Consider the following 14,390-nt stretch of genomic DNA (forward strand, 5'->3'; position numbering starts at 1 on the left):
CAATGCAATCAATGCTCTTTTTCAAAAGCATTTCTATTGAGCCACCAAATCTCATTACCTTACCATATTCTAGCTTTTTAAAAATCACTTTCTGAATAAAGATTATGGGAATTGTCAAAAGAATGAATTAATGAGCAGTAGAATGTGAACAGATTTAGGTAATTTCCCATTTGGATAAATTTGTCTCAAGATTTAGCAAGCCAAGCAGGAATGTAAACATTTTAAAACACAATCATTTCTACATTGCTTCATTTTACTTTCTTGAAAAATGAATTAATGAGCTGTAGGATATGAAAACTGCAGGGACCAGTCCAGGCAGTTGCCAAGAGACAACACTAACTCAAGAAGCGCAAAAGACAAATGAACAAAGAGGACATGAAAGATTTTCATAATGTTTCATTTTGACTAGATTTTTTTTCAACGTTTTATATACCTCTCAGAAATACAATTCCAAGAACAATATTTTCTAAAGTGTTCTATATTGCTTCATTTCTTTATTTCACTTTCATATATTGACTAACCTTTCCCCCCCTTCTCCTTAGGGTATTATTCATTATGGGCGAGATAACCATGAAATAGAGATTTTGCTTTTCACGGAAGTCTTTGATTATGTGTCTAGAATTGATAGAGTATTGAGTTTTCCTGGAGGCTCACTTCTGTTAGCAGGGCAGAGTGGAGTGGGTCGTCGAACCATTACATCTTTAGTCAGCCACATGCACGGGGCCATTATGATCACACCCAAGATTTCCAGAGGCTACGAAATGAAACAGTTCAAAAATGATTTGAAACACGTAAGTTTTATAAAACATTTATACCATTATAAACTGTCAAGGAAGTAAATATAAGAGTGCAGTTGGAAGATTTCAGCTTCATAGAATAGGACCGTGATGGCGAAAGGTAGCACGCGGAGCCATATCTGGGGGCACACAAAGTGTTGTCCTATGTCAGCTCCAGCACATATGTTCACACTGGCCAGTTGATTTTCAGCCTCCCGGAGGACAGGGGCAGGCCATTTTTACCTTCTCCAGGCTTCAGGAGAGCCTCCCAAAGCAGTGGTTCGCCTAAGAACCATGGGAAAAGACAAAGTTCCTATGGTGTTAAGAACTAAAGCTTCTATTCTGGCGCCTTGGAACATACTTTTACAATCCGACCAATCAAGCGTTTACAGTGGGGGTGTCCCTCTGACCTTTCTGCCAATCAGCTTAAAGCTCTGTTGGGAGAATAGGCACTAGACTTATGGTTGGGGGGCACCACAACAGGAGGAACTGTATTAAGGGGTCGCGGCATTAGAAAGGTTGAGAACCACTGCCCTGAAGCTTGGAGAAGGCAGAAAACACCACAACAGGCCTACTGAAAGTTCAGAAAACAACTTCCGGTAGACCCATTGGGCCCATTTTTCGCCATCCATAGGCTCCAGGAGCTTCAGTGACTCTGTGTGCATGCGTGGGGGGAAGCATGGGGGGTGGCTGTATAAGCATGCATGGGGGGGAGGCATTTTATTGAAGTGTGGGCATGCAAACCCTTTTGGCACCCAAGCAAAAAAAAGGTTCGCCATCACTGGGATAGAATGTCAGTAGTATCAGTTATTGGCCTTGTGTACTTCTGTGGCTATGTCTATACAAAATGAATTTAATTGAATCACATTTTTAAGGTCAACATTATTAAATGGTCTTTTAAAATATTTAATAGTCAAAAATGTTTAATTTGGAATAGAATGGAATACATTCTAAATTAATTCACATTTTTCAAATTATCTGTTAATCCCCGCAGCTGGTTTAGCTTCAGATTGATACCATAATAAAATGGTAGGAATTCTAGCTGATGAATTTGTGATGATGTTATTTCACTGTTTTCACATAGTAAAATTATTTCTCCTGAATATATTTTAATTCATTTATAATTTATCAGATAAACTTCCAACGCTTTAAGTGCTGAAAATAAACACATGAAATAATGCCAAACCCCCAATGAAATACTTTTAAGATCAAACATATTAATAATACCTCCGAGTTATTATTATTAGGGCTGTGCAGCACTTGGAAAGATTCTCCTGAGCATGCAGGAGCAGCAAGTACATCAAGCCTATAGGCAACATCTTAAAACTAAACATGTTTTTTTTCCCCTGAGATTGTGCTGCTGGAATAGAATATGTAAATAATATGTAAATACTCTTGGGGGACAAGGGGGAGAGAGCAACTAGGAAATAATCAGACAAAAGAGAGAGAAGCTCCTAATACCATGATGGTATGTGGGCCAGACGTGGCACACAGGGCCCTCTCTGCAGTTGCCCCAGCACAGCTTCTATCACCTTTCTCCATCACATTTCACTCAATCAATTCCAGCTTCTCACGAAAGAAAAATATCTCACAAAGTTGGAATTGAGTGAACTGCGAAAGGTGACGCAATGGAATGCTTTCAAAAGCTATAAAGGAGATGATAAGAAGTTGTAGTCGCAGAGTCAAGAATTATGACTGTGTGAGTCCCTACAAATGCCCCATGGATCAGTTCTTTTTTCTATTCTATTAAACTGTCTTTCAGGAGTTATGGTTGGAAGGGGGTCTCAAGTGCAGGTATTCTCTGTATGTCCTTTCTTTGGAATAGCTTGCACCCTGATAACCAACCCCCCCCCCCCCAAAAAAAAACCCACTTTGAAAAAATGGCTCTTCCAGGGGATAGTCCAGATATTATAATAAAGCAATGGTACCATATTCAATAAAGTTATTACATTTGATTATTAATTTGAATAAAATATATTAGATTACTGTTTTAATAACTTTTACATTTGCTTGCATTTCTTTTTATCTGTAAACCGTTTAAAGTCCTTCTTGTTTTAGTGGGTAGAGCATACCACAGATATTTTTTTGTTATACATGTCTCAAAATTTATGTTTTGAATTATATATTCAATTCAATTCAATTCAATTTATTAGATTTGTATGCCGCCTCTCTCTGAAGACTCAGGGCGGCTCACAACAACAATAAAAACAGTATAACAATGGAACAAATCTAATAATAAAATTAAATTTAAAAACCCCAACAGTTTAAAAAACCATACAACACATACATACCAAACATAAAATATAAGAAAGCCTGGGGGAGATGTCTTAATTCCCCCAGGCCTGGCGATATAGGTGGGTCTTCAGTAACTTGCGAAAGACAAGGAGGGTGGGGGCCGTTCTAATCTCCGAGGGGAGTTGATTCCAGAGGGCTGGGGCCGCTCCAGAGAAGGCTCTTCCCCTGGGGCCCACCAAATGACATTGTTTGGTCGATGGGACGCGGAGAAGGCCAACTCTGTGGGACCTTATCGGCCGCTGGAATTTGTGCGGTAGAAGGCAGTTCCGGAGATATCATATTATAATATTAAACCTGAATTTGGGTGTGTGTGTGTTTATCAGGGTGCAAGCTATTCCAAAGGAAGGACATACACAGAATGCCTGCAGTTGAGACCCCCCTCCAACCATAATTTCTGAAAGACAGTTTAATAGAATAGAAGAAAGAACTGATCCGTGGGACATTTTGTGGGGGCTCACATAGCCATGATTTTTGTCTCTGGATTATAAAGTTTAGTCTCAGATTATAAAGAAAGAATGGTTTTTTCTCCAGGTCATGCAACTTGCAGGAATTGAAGCTCAACATGTTGTACTATTATTGGAAGACTATCAGTTTGTGCAGGCCGCTTTTCTTGAGATGATCAACAGCTTATTATCATCAGGTCAGAAACCTGTAATTGGTTGTAAATGAAGTCACTACGAACTGTTTAAAGTAATAATTGCTAAACTTTCACTAGCCATTGGTGTGTTAGATGTGATCCATTACACTGAATATGATTCTATAGTTAAATCATCTATAATAATATTGTTGCAAAATTAGATAATAATTTAGAAATATTTCTCAACAAACACATTTTTCTCAAATGATTACAGAAAAGTGTCTACTATAGAGAGTCTGTCTATATACTATTAAAATTGTAATTCCTGTAATCCTTAACTAGACAAAATGGTGCATCTCCAGGCAATTTTTGAACTTAGGTACAGTAGTACCTCTAGATACGAGCTGCTCCACATGCGAGTATTCCAAGTTACGAGCTGAGACACAAGCAAAATTTCTGTTCGACACCCGAGCTCAAATTCGGGATACGAGCCGAGCATCCACTAGGTGGCGCAAGAATTCCATTTTTTCCAGTTATCTCGGCGCGAAAAGCCAAATCGACATACGAGGTCGGCTCTGCCACGAATTAAACTCGTATGTTGAGGTACCACTGTACTTCAAATGGGCTAATTGACAGAATGTATCCAAAATCTGAGATCTATAATTCCTGTGGGATTGAAATATGGCATTTTTTTTTAAAAAAAATCTGACATAAACATCATAAAGCAGTTTATGACATAATACAAAATGTCATAAAATATTTCCTATGCTGATGTTTGGCTGCTGTACATGGGCTATTTCAAGGCAGATACATTTGAAGGTAGCCCAAATTTTCCAGCTAAGGTAGTACATTAGAAGCTCTTTCATTGTTGAAGGTAAGAAAATATCTCTGAAAGGATGAGCTAGTAGCTAATGGGTTGTCTACTGAAAACATAAATAGATTGAGTATAGGATATTCACAGCTTCTCAATGCTAGTGCTGTATTAACTGTATGATTGGACACTATGCATTCTGTTACACGCAAATATTTTTAAGATTTGAAAACATGTGCTGCAAAATCAAATTAAGACAGGGATGTCAAACTCGTGTTGCCCAGTGTCGTCACATGATGTATCACAACTTTTTCTCCTTTCACTAAGTTGGGTGTGGGCATGGCCAGTAGGTGACGCATCTGGCCTGCAGGCTGTGAGCTTGACAGCCCTGGATTAAGAGAATGAACATTTTCCTAATTTAAGTCAAAATATAATCTATGTGTTATGAAAGCAAACTTTTTCAAATCTTGAGTTTCCCTTTCCTTACTCTACATTTGAAAGATTAATATCCTATAATGTGGCTAATCTAAAGTGAAAATGGAAAACATATATACTGAAAATTATTGTACAGTAATAATATTTTTATGTAGTTTATATTTCCTTTTCCTTAGGATCTAATTGTATTTGAGATTAATAACATTTCCTTCAACTTCTTGCAAAATATAATGTTTAAAGCTACAGTAGTAATTTGATTTTAATTTGACCCATATAAAACATTGTGAAAACTATCTGAAATAGGTGAAGTTTCTGGATTGTACACAATAGAAGAATTGGAGCCACTCCTGTCTCCTTTGAAAGATCAAGCATCACAGGATGGATTTACGGGACCAGTTTTCAACTATTTTACTTACAGTAAGTGAATGAGTACATAGAGTAACGTAAGCTATTATAGAAATAGTGAAAAAATATACCTTCAAATTGAATACAAAAAATGAACGTAAATAATGATAACCATTCTGATGGGTATTTTCTTACTAAATATATTTATTTTGCAATAGAATTTTAATATTAATTTCATTGTGGCTAGAGTCTTTGAATCAAGAAAATCTTTAACATATCTCTATTACAACATTTTACATGTCGCTTAGCATTTAACATTGTCCCATCAGACTTCTTAATATTTTTTTAAAAAATAAACAACCAGTATGCTGCAAAGAGAAGTGCTAGGATTCAGGATCATAATATGTATTAATGTCACTGGTTTCCATGTAGTTTCTTACAAAATAGGAATGAGAAATCATTGCAATTAAGTACCTGATTTGGAATTGTGCCCGTTTTCCCAGAAAAGGGGCAACATTTAAGCTAGGGGAGAAGGGAATATTCTAAGATGATGTGGCTAGTGAAGGAGATGGCAATGAGCATTACAGTATATCAGTGCTTTATCATTAGTTATGTCTGCCATGGTATCCTTTTTATGAATGAGCAACCATCCCATTCTGAAACAACTATGTGTGAGTAAATTGCTGATTATGCCCATTTCAAGCACCCTCAAAGTTTCTGGGGAGAAAGCAAACTAAACTTAAATTATTACCATTGCTTGCTCATTAGTTTGGTGGGTTTTTTTAATTGAATTTATGGCTAAATACAAATAATTCAAGTTCACTAAGATCCAAGTTTTTGATTAAGTCACAATGAAACCAGTGATGGGTTGCTACCAGTTTGCTCCGGATCAGGTGAACCGGTAGTGGTAGCAGCAGGAGTGTCCGCCTACCCACTTGGATGTGTCTGGGCATGTTCCCGTGTTCCCAATAGTGAACGGGTAGCAACAGAATTTGAAACTCACTATTGAGTGAAACACATAGGATAGTTGTAGCTCCATTTGTATTACATTTGTGAAGTGCAAAATATAGATATGCTTATTTATTATTTGGAAATATATTATTTTTAAACAAGTAATATTGAAAATATTGAAAATACAGTAGTTTGATTTTCTTCTTATGTTCAGTGGGGTTCAATTCTCAGAGATTGCCTGGACAAGTCCCTGCAGGGTTTCTTTTATTCTTTTATTCTTTTTTTGGTCATGTTTTTCAGAAGTGGTTTGCCATTGTCCCCTTCCTAGGGCTCTGTTAGAAGTACAGTGATACCTCATCTTACAAACGCCTCATCATACAAACTTTTCGAGATACAAACCTGGGGTTTAAGATTTTTTTGCCTCTTCTTACAAACTATTTTCACCTTACAAACCCACCACCACCGCTGGGATGTCCCGCTTCCGGACTTCTGTTGCCACCAAAGCACCCGTTTTTGCTCTGCTGGGATTCCCCCGAGGCTCCCCTCCATGGGAAACCCCACCTCCAGACTTCCGTGTTTTTGTGATGCTGCAGGGAAATCCCAGCAGCGCAAAAATGGGCACTTCGCTGGCAACGGAAGTCCGGAGGTGGGGTTTCCCAGCGAGGGGAGCCTCAGTGAAATCGCAGCATCGCAAAAACACAGAAATCCGGAGGTGGGATTTCCCATGGAGGGGAGCCTCAGGGAAATCCCAGCAGTGCAAAAACAGGCGCTTCGGGTGGCAAAAGGAGTGAATTTTGGGCTTGCATGCATTAATCGCTTTTCCATCGATGCCTATGGGAAACATTGTTTCGTCTTACAAACTTTTCACCTTAAGAACTTCGTCCCGGAACCAATTAAGTTTGTAAGACAAGGTATCACTGTAATTGCAAGTAATTTTATCTAGGGGTAATTTTGTATAATATTTACTTTTGTTACGCTGTTTTTGAAACTTTTTAGGGATTCAGCAGAATCTTCATGTTGTATTGATTATGGATTCTACTAATTTAAATTTCACAATAAATTGCGAAAGTAATCCTGCCCTTCATAAGAAGTGTCAGGTGCTCTGGATGGAAGGCTGGTCTGAAAGCAGTATGAGAAAGGTAAGTGCAAGAATTTGAAACAAGGTCACCCTCACCATAATATTTTTTTCTTTTAAGTTCTGTCCTTACATATTTATCTTTGAATGTCCTAAAATTTAAATTAGATTACAAAATAGAGGTGACATACATTTGAAATGCTCAGTGACATATCCTTGGAATATCTTTCAATAATTTATGAAGCTAATATCAGTTTTTTGTTTTAGAGAACTCTAACTTGGTAGTTTCAGAGCTTTATCCTTGACACAACAATAAATTTCTTTCTAGGACACAAATGCACAGTCATGAGTTTAGCAGTGGAGGTTTCAAGGACAAAGGTCAAGTAGTTGAGTCACTTTCATTGAAGATGAGATTGGTGCTCTTATAATGAAAGGCAGCTACTGTGGAATCTTCTATAGCAGTGATGGTGAACCTTTTTATCCTCGGGTGCTGAAAGAACGTGGGCGCATGCTATCACATGCGCACAAGTGCCCACACCCATAATTCAATGCCTGGGGAGGGCGAAAACAGCTTCCCTAGCCTCCTGGAGGCCCTCTGGAGGCCAGAAATAGCCTGTTTCCCAACTTCTAGTGGGTCCAGTAGGCTAGTGTTTCACCCTCCCCAGGCTCCAAAGGGTTCCCTGGAACTGGGGGAAATAAAAATGCTCTCCTCCATCCCCTCGGAGGCTCTGTGGAAGCCAAAAATGCCCTCCCAGAGCCTCTGTGCGAGCCAAAAATCAGCTGGCTGGCACACACATGCACCTTAGAGCTGAGCTACGGCAACAGCGCGCGTGCCAGCAGATATAGCTCCGTGTGCCACCTGTGGCACCCGTGCCATAGGTTCTCCATCACTGTTCTATAATATGTCAGATTCAGGCTTTAAATTTTATATTAGTCTGTGATGTGGTAGTATTTTGCCTCCTTTTCCTGGCCATGGATGTTGAAAACATTGAATACCATCTTGATAATGTTTCTGTCTGGTGTCAGGCTTTTTTTAAAAAAAATTATTATTTGTTTGTTTGTTTATTTGTTTGTTTGTTTGTTTATTTATTTATTTGTTTATTTGTTTATTTGTTTATTTGTTTATTTGTTTATTTGTTTATTTATTTATTTATTTATTTATTTATTTATTTATTTATTTATTTATTTATTTATTTATTTATTTATTTATTTATTTATTTATTTATTTATTTATTTATTTATTTATTTATTTATTTATTTGTATGCTGCCCCTTTCCGTAGACTTGGGGCGGCTTACAGCAATGATAAAAACAATATATAATAACAAATCTAATAGTTAGAATCTAAAATAACAGTAATACATTTAAAAAGTGTAAAAAACAAGAAACCCCAATATATAAAAACATACATACAGTCATATCATACACGAATAACTACATAGGCAGGGGGAGATGTTTCAGTTCCCCCATGCTTGATGGCAGAGGTGGGTTTTTTACTTATGATGTTGCTAGCTTCTGTCTTCAAGGTATTCATGGCTCCTTTCCATAACTGGAAAACTGTGTCTTAAAGTAGGAAAATCATATAATCTCCTCTCAGCAGAATCTTGGCAAAAAGTTATTTCTACATCCATTGTTGAGTTCCATTTTTTCAATGTGTGCAATTTAACTAAGCCAGCCATATGAGTCAGCATTATTTCTTAAGCTGGAAAAGAGTGGTAACTGTGAAGCCATTGGCCAATTTTGGGGCAAAGAAATTATTGTAGTATACTGCTTGTTTTTACCTTACATTTTACATTCTAGATACCTGAGATGTTATTTGCTGAAGCAGATGAAAAGGAAAAAGTGGCAAAAACATCAAAAGAACACAAAAAAAAGAACTCTGGCAAGTTGCTATTCTGTACATTTAGTACATTTATGTACATTTTAGTACATAACGAAAGCATAAGGCCAATGAAGTAAATGTAACATTCTCCGTTTTTTTAAAAAAGTAAAACAAATTTACTTCTGAGAAATTAGCAAAGTATTATTTAAAATATTACAGATGTTCTACAGGAAATGTTTTAGAAGTCAAATTGCCTTTTATCCTATATGTTGAGCATAGCTATATGGTAAATAAAACTTGCAAAAGGATAAAATTAATCTTAAAAAATAATGTATTATACAGGAAACATCATTCCATTCTGTTTATTCAATACTACTTTTGTCTTTAGCAGTACTTACCTTGTGTATTCTTGGTGCATTTACAACTTTGTAATGTAGGTGACCTGGAATTTATTAAGTCCTTTTTGACGATTCATGAAACATGTAAAGTTTATGGAGCTACACCCAGAAGATACATGACTTTCCTGCATACGTATCTTGCCATTCATAACTGCAAAAAGACAGAGTTGATAAAAAGGCAAAGTCATTTGCAGGTATCTTGGATTCTTTGGATTTGCATCATATTTTTTAAACAATGCATGCATTTATCCACCATGAACTTTTTTGTGTGTAATATGTTATTATTCAGCATCATAAGAATTCCTTAATTATTTTATTCAGTTTTTCTTCACTTTGTCACTGTGCTGTAAATGTACTTGAGAAAAATTCTTACTTATCTGAACGTTGCAATATCTACTGGTGGTTTACTTTTGTCTTCTTGATGTCTAGGATTAGGCAATCCATACCTCCTTAATTATCTTTTTGCATCTCTATATCACTAAGTAATGTCAACCTAACATAGTTAAAACACAAATAACTTAGTGCTTCTCTCATGTGTTGGGTGACTCCCTTTACTTTGTATCCTCAGCCTCCCCAAAAGATTAAGTATACTCTTGGATTTTCAAAAAGTAGTCTCATTGTTGAAAATATTTTGTTTTTTCTCTCATCCCATCAGTCTGGTTGATTGGACTAGTTTCTGTTGCTGGATCTATCCATGATAGGAAGATCTGATAGCAAAAAGTCAGATAAGGCAATATTGACAAAATTGGTCAGGAAGGAGGCTCTGAGGGATCGAGGAGCTGAGGACAATGTAAACTATTACTTGGTCTGCACAGCCTTGGAGGTTTCCAAAGGGATGTACACTTGTGAAGCAAGAACAGGTTGCTTTGTCCCTTGGGTGATTTGGGAGCTGACTGCCATGTTTCCATCAATGAAATGCCATTATGGTAGATGTGAATACAGTGGTACCTCTGCCTAAGAATGCCTCTACTTACGAACTTTGCTAGATAAGAACTGGGTGTTCAAGATTTTTTTGCCTCTTCTCAAGAACCATTTTCCACTTACAATCCCGAGCCTCTGAAACTGGAACCGGAAAAGGCAGGGAAAAGCCTCCATGGGGCCTCTCTAGGAATCTCCTGGGAGGAAACAGGGCCGGAAAAGGTGGGGAGAAGCCTCCGTGGGGCCTCTCTAGGAATCTCCTGGAAGGAAACAGGGCCTGAAAAGGCCGGGAGAAGCCTCTGTGGGGCCTCTCTAGAAATCTCCTGGGAGGAAAAAAGGCCTCCACCCTCCCTGTGGTTTCCCCAATCGCACACATTATTTGCTTTTACATTGATTCCTATGGGAAAAAATGCTTCTTCTTACAAACTTTTCTACTTAAGAACCTGGTCACAGAACGAATTAAGTTCATAAGTAGAGGTATCACTGTATTGCTGCTGCTTTCAGAATTGTGCTATATGACCACATGACAAAGCAATCCATTCCGGTGTTCTGGAAGGCCCTGGAGCTCTTCAAAAAGAAACTCAGGAGAATGGTGTTTAGCCTGGTGTGGTGGGATTCAGACCTAAGGCTTGCAAAGACCCTATGAAGTGGGAAAAGGCCTGAGGGAATCCAAGGGATGGGAAGCGGAATATGAGATGTCTTGGGGTGGGGGAGACTTTGGGAGGAGTGAGGCAGGGGTCTTGGGCCTGTGTTAGGCCTGCAAGGGCCTCCCCCCCACCCTTGAGGCATCCTGTGCTCCACTTAATGACTGTGTGTTTAATTACATTGGAAAAAACAGTGATGGAGGGTTATTAAGTGATATGCTTCACTTAACGGCTGTTGTGACATGGCAACTTCCATTGGCAAGCTTCAAAACAGTCATATCTAGAGGACTGCCTCTATTTAGTATGAAAGAATAGTCTGTATATGGGTCTTATTCCCTGCAGATAAGTTTCATCCAACTCTCTTTATAAATTGTAGGCTGGAGTAGCTAAATTAAATGAAGCCAAAGCACTTGTTGATGAATTAAACAGGAAAGCAGAAGAACAAGGCATATTACTCAAAACAAAGCAAGACGAAGCCGATGCTGCTCTCCAAGAAATCACTGTTTCTATGCAGGTAAAAAAAAGTGCTAGAAGTTGCAAAAGCACAAGGACACCATGTGCTTTGACAGAAAAAAAGATTTTCTAAAAATTCACAGCAAAATCTTTCAAGTGTGGTTAGCCTGATCATTAGTACAAAACTGCACTAGCTCTAAACTGACCAGGAATTTCCACAGGAATTAACTTTGGGAAGAAAAAGATTTTTTTAAATGTTTTAAATTGTTGCAAAATTATTATTAGATTTTCGGCAGAATTGCTCCTGTATCATTATACCCAAATCAGTATGCGACAACCTTAAGTAACTTGGAGCCTTTGTTAAGTTACTGCTGTAAATGTTCCTTACAGTAGAAGTTATTTTCATCTTTATTGTCAAAAATATTGTCCAAATGTCATTCTGTATATACGTGGTCATTTAGTACAGATTTAGTACAGGTTAAAGAGCATATAAGAGTAATAAGCTTTCTATGAAATATAAAAATCTAATGTTGCAAAGAAAAATGGCTGCGTTCACTCTGATGAAACATATAGATGTCTGAACGGATGCCGACTAATGCCTGTCTTGTAGGATGCAAGTGAACAAAAATCAGAAATGGAAAAAATAAAGCAGAAAATAGCTCAAGAAGTAGTAAAAATTGAAGAAAGAAAAAAAATAATTGAGGATGAATTGAAAGAGGTTCAGGTAATTAATTTTATTTAATGATATTGCTATCTTATGAGTAGATGTTTCTTTAGTTTCTGTTATTGCTCTTTTGATACAATAAAGATTAGTTTAGATTTTAAGACTGTTTGAATAGTAATAGCCTTGAGTTATAAAAAATGTTACATTAAAATCTGAGAATCATTCATATCATTTCATATAAGTTTCTGAAACAACTTCTGTTTTTACTATGGTACTGGAATAATTAATCATTATGTCCCACACTTCTAGGGAAAATTTCCATTCAGTGTTTATTTATTTTGTCAATTATGAAACATCAGTTATTGGTTTTTCAAGAAATTGGGAAGGGTAGTTTTCTTCATATCTTTGTTTTCTTTTGGTCTATGTCTGGCAGTTCTCCTAGTAAGATTGTTTGACAATGATTCTTCATATCTCTCTTTACTACATGTATTCCTCTTCTGACTTTTATTGATTTTCTAATTACTCCTTATTTGATGTATTTTTTATTTTTTTAATGTTCTACCCATTTGTATCTTCCTAGTTTTCTGCTTTACATCTTGATTGTTGTAGTGATTGTTAGTCCTTTAATACTGAAACTGTGTGGTTTTTGAAATTGTGGTCCAAAATAGACAAGAGGACTCCCACTTTTTTCTCACTAGAAATAGAAAATCTATTGTGAAAGAAATGGTTTGGGAAATACAAATGATTTTGGGCTGTAGTTAAGAACAAAGTAGGAAAATACAGAGGAAAAGGTTGGTGCCAATGATTATAATGTCAGCATTAAATTTCGACTCTTATGTCATCTATTTCGAATTACGAAGATAATGGTGAATTCTGTGATTAAAAATATAAACCGATGTGTTAAAAATTAAGCCACTTTAATGGTTTGGCCTTTTGTTTTCTGTTTTAGCCACTGGTTAATGAAGCCAAATTAGCAGTTGGAAACATCAAACCAGAATCTCTGTCTGAAATCCGTTCTTTACGTATGCCACCTGATATCATTAGGGACATACTAGAAGGTGTTTTACGGTTGATGGGTATATTTGATACATCGTGGGTGAGCATGAAGAGGTAATAGAAGATGATCTTCTATTTCTTTTGAAATTCCAATTTATTTTCATCTGAATGCCAGAAAAGCACTGCAGTAATAACAATAGATTATCCATAGATTGTACATTATCTACATTCACTAAGCTGTTTTACCACATTGGAATGGTTGTTTAATATCCATTTTGCAGTTTCCTTGCAAAAAGAGGTGTGAGAGAAGATATTGCAACTTTTGATGCAAGAAATATTCCAAAGGAAATTCGTGAGAGTGTAGAAGATCTTCTAGCTAAAAATAGGGGATCTTTTGACTCAAAGGTAATTGAATATGTCTAAGAAGTATTAATTTAAAAAGTCAAGGGTTATAATAGTTCACTGTTGAAACTACAGATACTTTACTACTTTACTATAATAATTTTCACAGCAATAGGTGGTGGAAAAAAGAAAATGTTTTCATATTTATTTTTGCACAATCAAAAGTTTATTTGGGGTTTTAAATTCCCAAAATAGATACGTTGTTTGTTCAATGAGTATCAATGGTAGTATATTATTTCTGAGAGTATTTTAGATGTTACTGGAGGTGCATATTATCTTAAGGTCATCTGTATGTTGGAATATTTCAGAATGCAAAAAGGGCCAGTACTGCAGCAGCACCCTTAGCCGCATGGGTTAGGGCCAACGTTCAGTATTCATATGTGCTAGAACGAATTCAGCCTCTGGAAACCGAACAATCCGGTCTACAAGCGTAAGTAGTGTATGAAGAATAAAAAGCTATGTATGAATTTATATCATTTTCATTATAATTCTGAAATGCAAAAGAGCCATTACATTTAGAAGAGGAAAACTTTCCTTTCTTTGCCTGATTTGACAGAAGAAAGTTTGGCTCAAATTTTAAAAACAAATATATCCTCTTCTGGAAAGAAAGCTACACTGTATTCAAGTCTGTTAAGCATTTTTCCAGAGAAAAAGTGTTGCTATTTCTAAATCCTATTTTGTGCTTTGTTTGCTTACCTATTTTGTTTAGACATATTGCTTAAAGCAGGGAACAGATTCAGAAAACTGTTCTAAGGAAGGAGCTTTCTAACTTTTTTTTTAGGTCACTAAAATTTTATTGGTTAAAATAAAATCCCAGAAACTGATCAAG

The 14,390-nt window shown here is 36.7% G+C and overlaps 1 protein-coding gene across 1 annotated transcript in view; it reads left to right on the forward strand.

The window, feature by feature from the left end:
• The window catches only part of DYNC2H1 (dynein cytoplasmic 2 heavy chain 1), a 184,870-nt gene that overhangs the window by 59,606 nt on the left and 110,874 nt on the right, over positions 1-14,390 (forward strand). The window contains 11 exon segments of the mRNA XM_070749693.1: positions 543-791; positions 3,603-3,711; positions 5,198-5,311; positions 7,187-7,329; positions 9,065-9,146; positions 9,524-9,678; positions 11,423-11,560; positions 12,110-12,223; positions 13,113-13,273; positions 13,441-13,564; positions 13,870-13,991. Coding sequence (XP_070605794.1) covers positions 543-791; positions 3,603-3,711; positions 5,198-5,311; positions 7,187-7,329; positions 9,065-9,146; positions 9,524-9,678; positions 11,423-11,560; positions 12,110-12,223; positions 13,113-13,273; positions 13,441-13,564; positions 13,870-13,991 — 1,511 coding nt within the window.

This window comes from Erythrolamprus reginae, chromosome 4, assembly GCF_031021105.1.
Source record: "Erythrolamprus reginae isolate rEryReg1 chromosome 4, rEryReg1.hap1, whole genome shotgun sequence".
Taxonomy (NCBI): domain Eukaryota; kingdom Metazoa; phylum Chordata; class Lepidosauria; order Squamata; family Dipsadidae; genus Erythrolamprus; species Erythrolamprus reginae.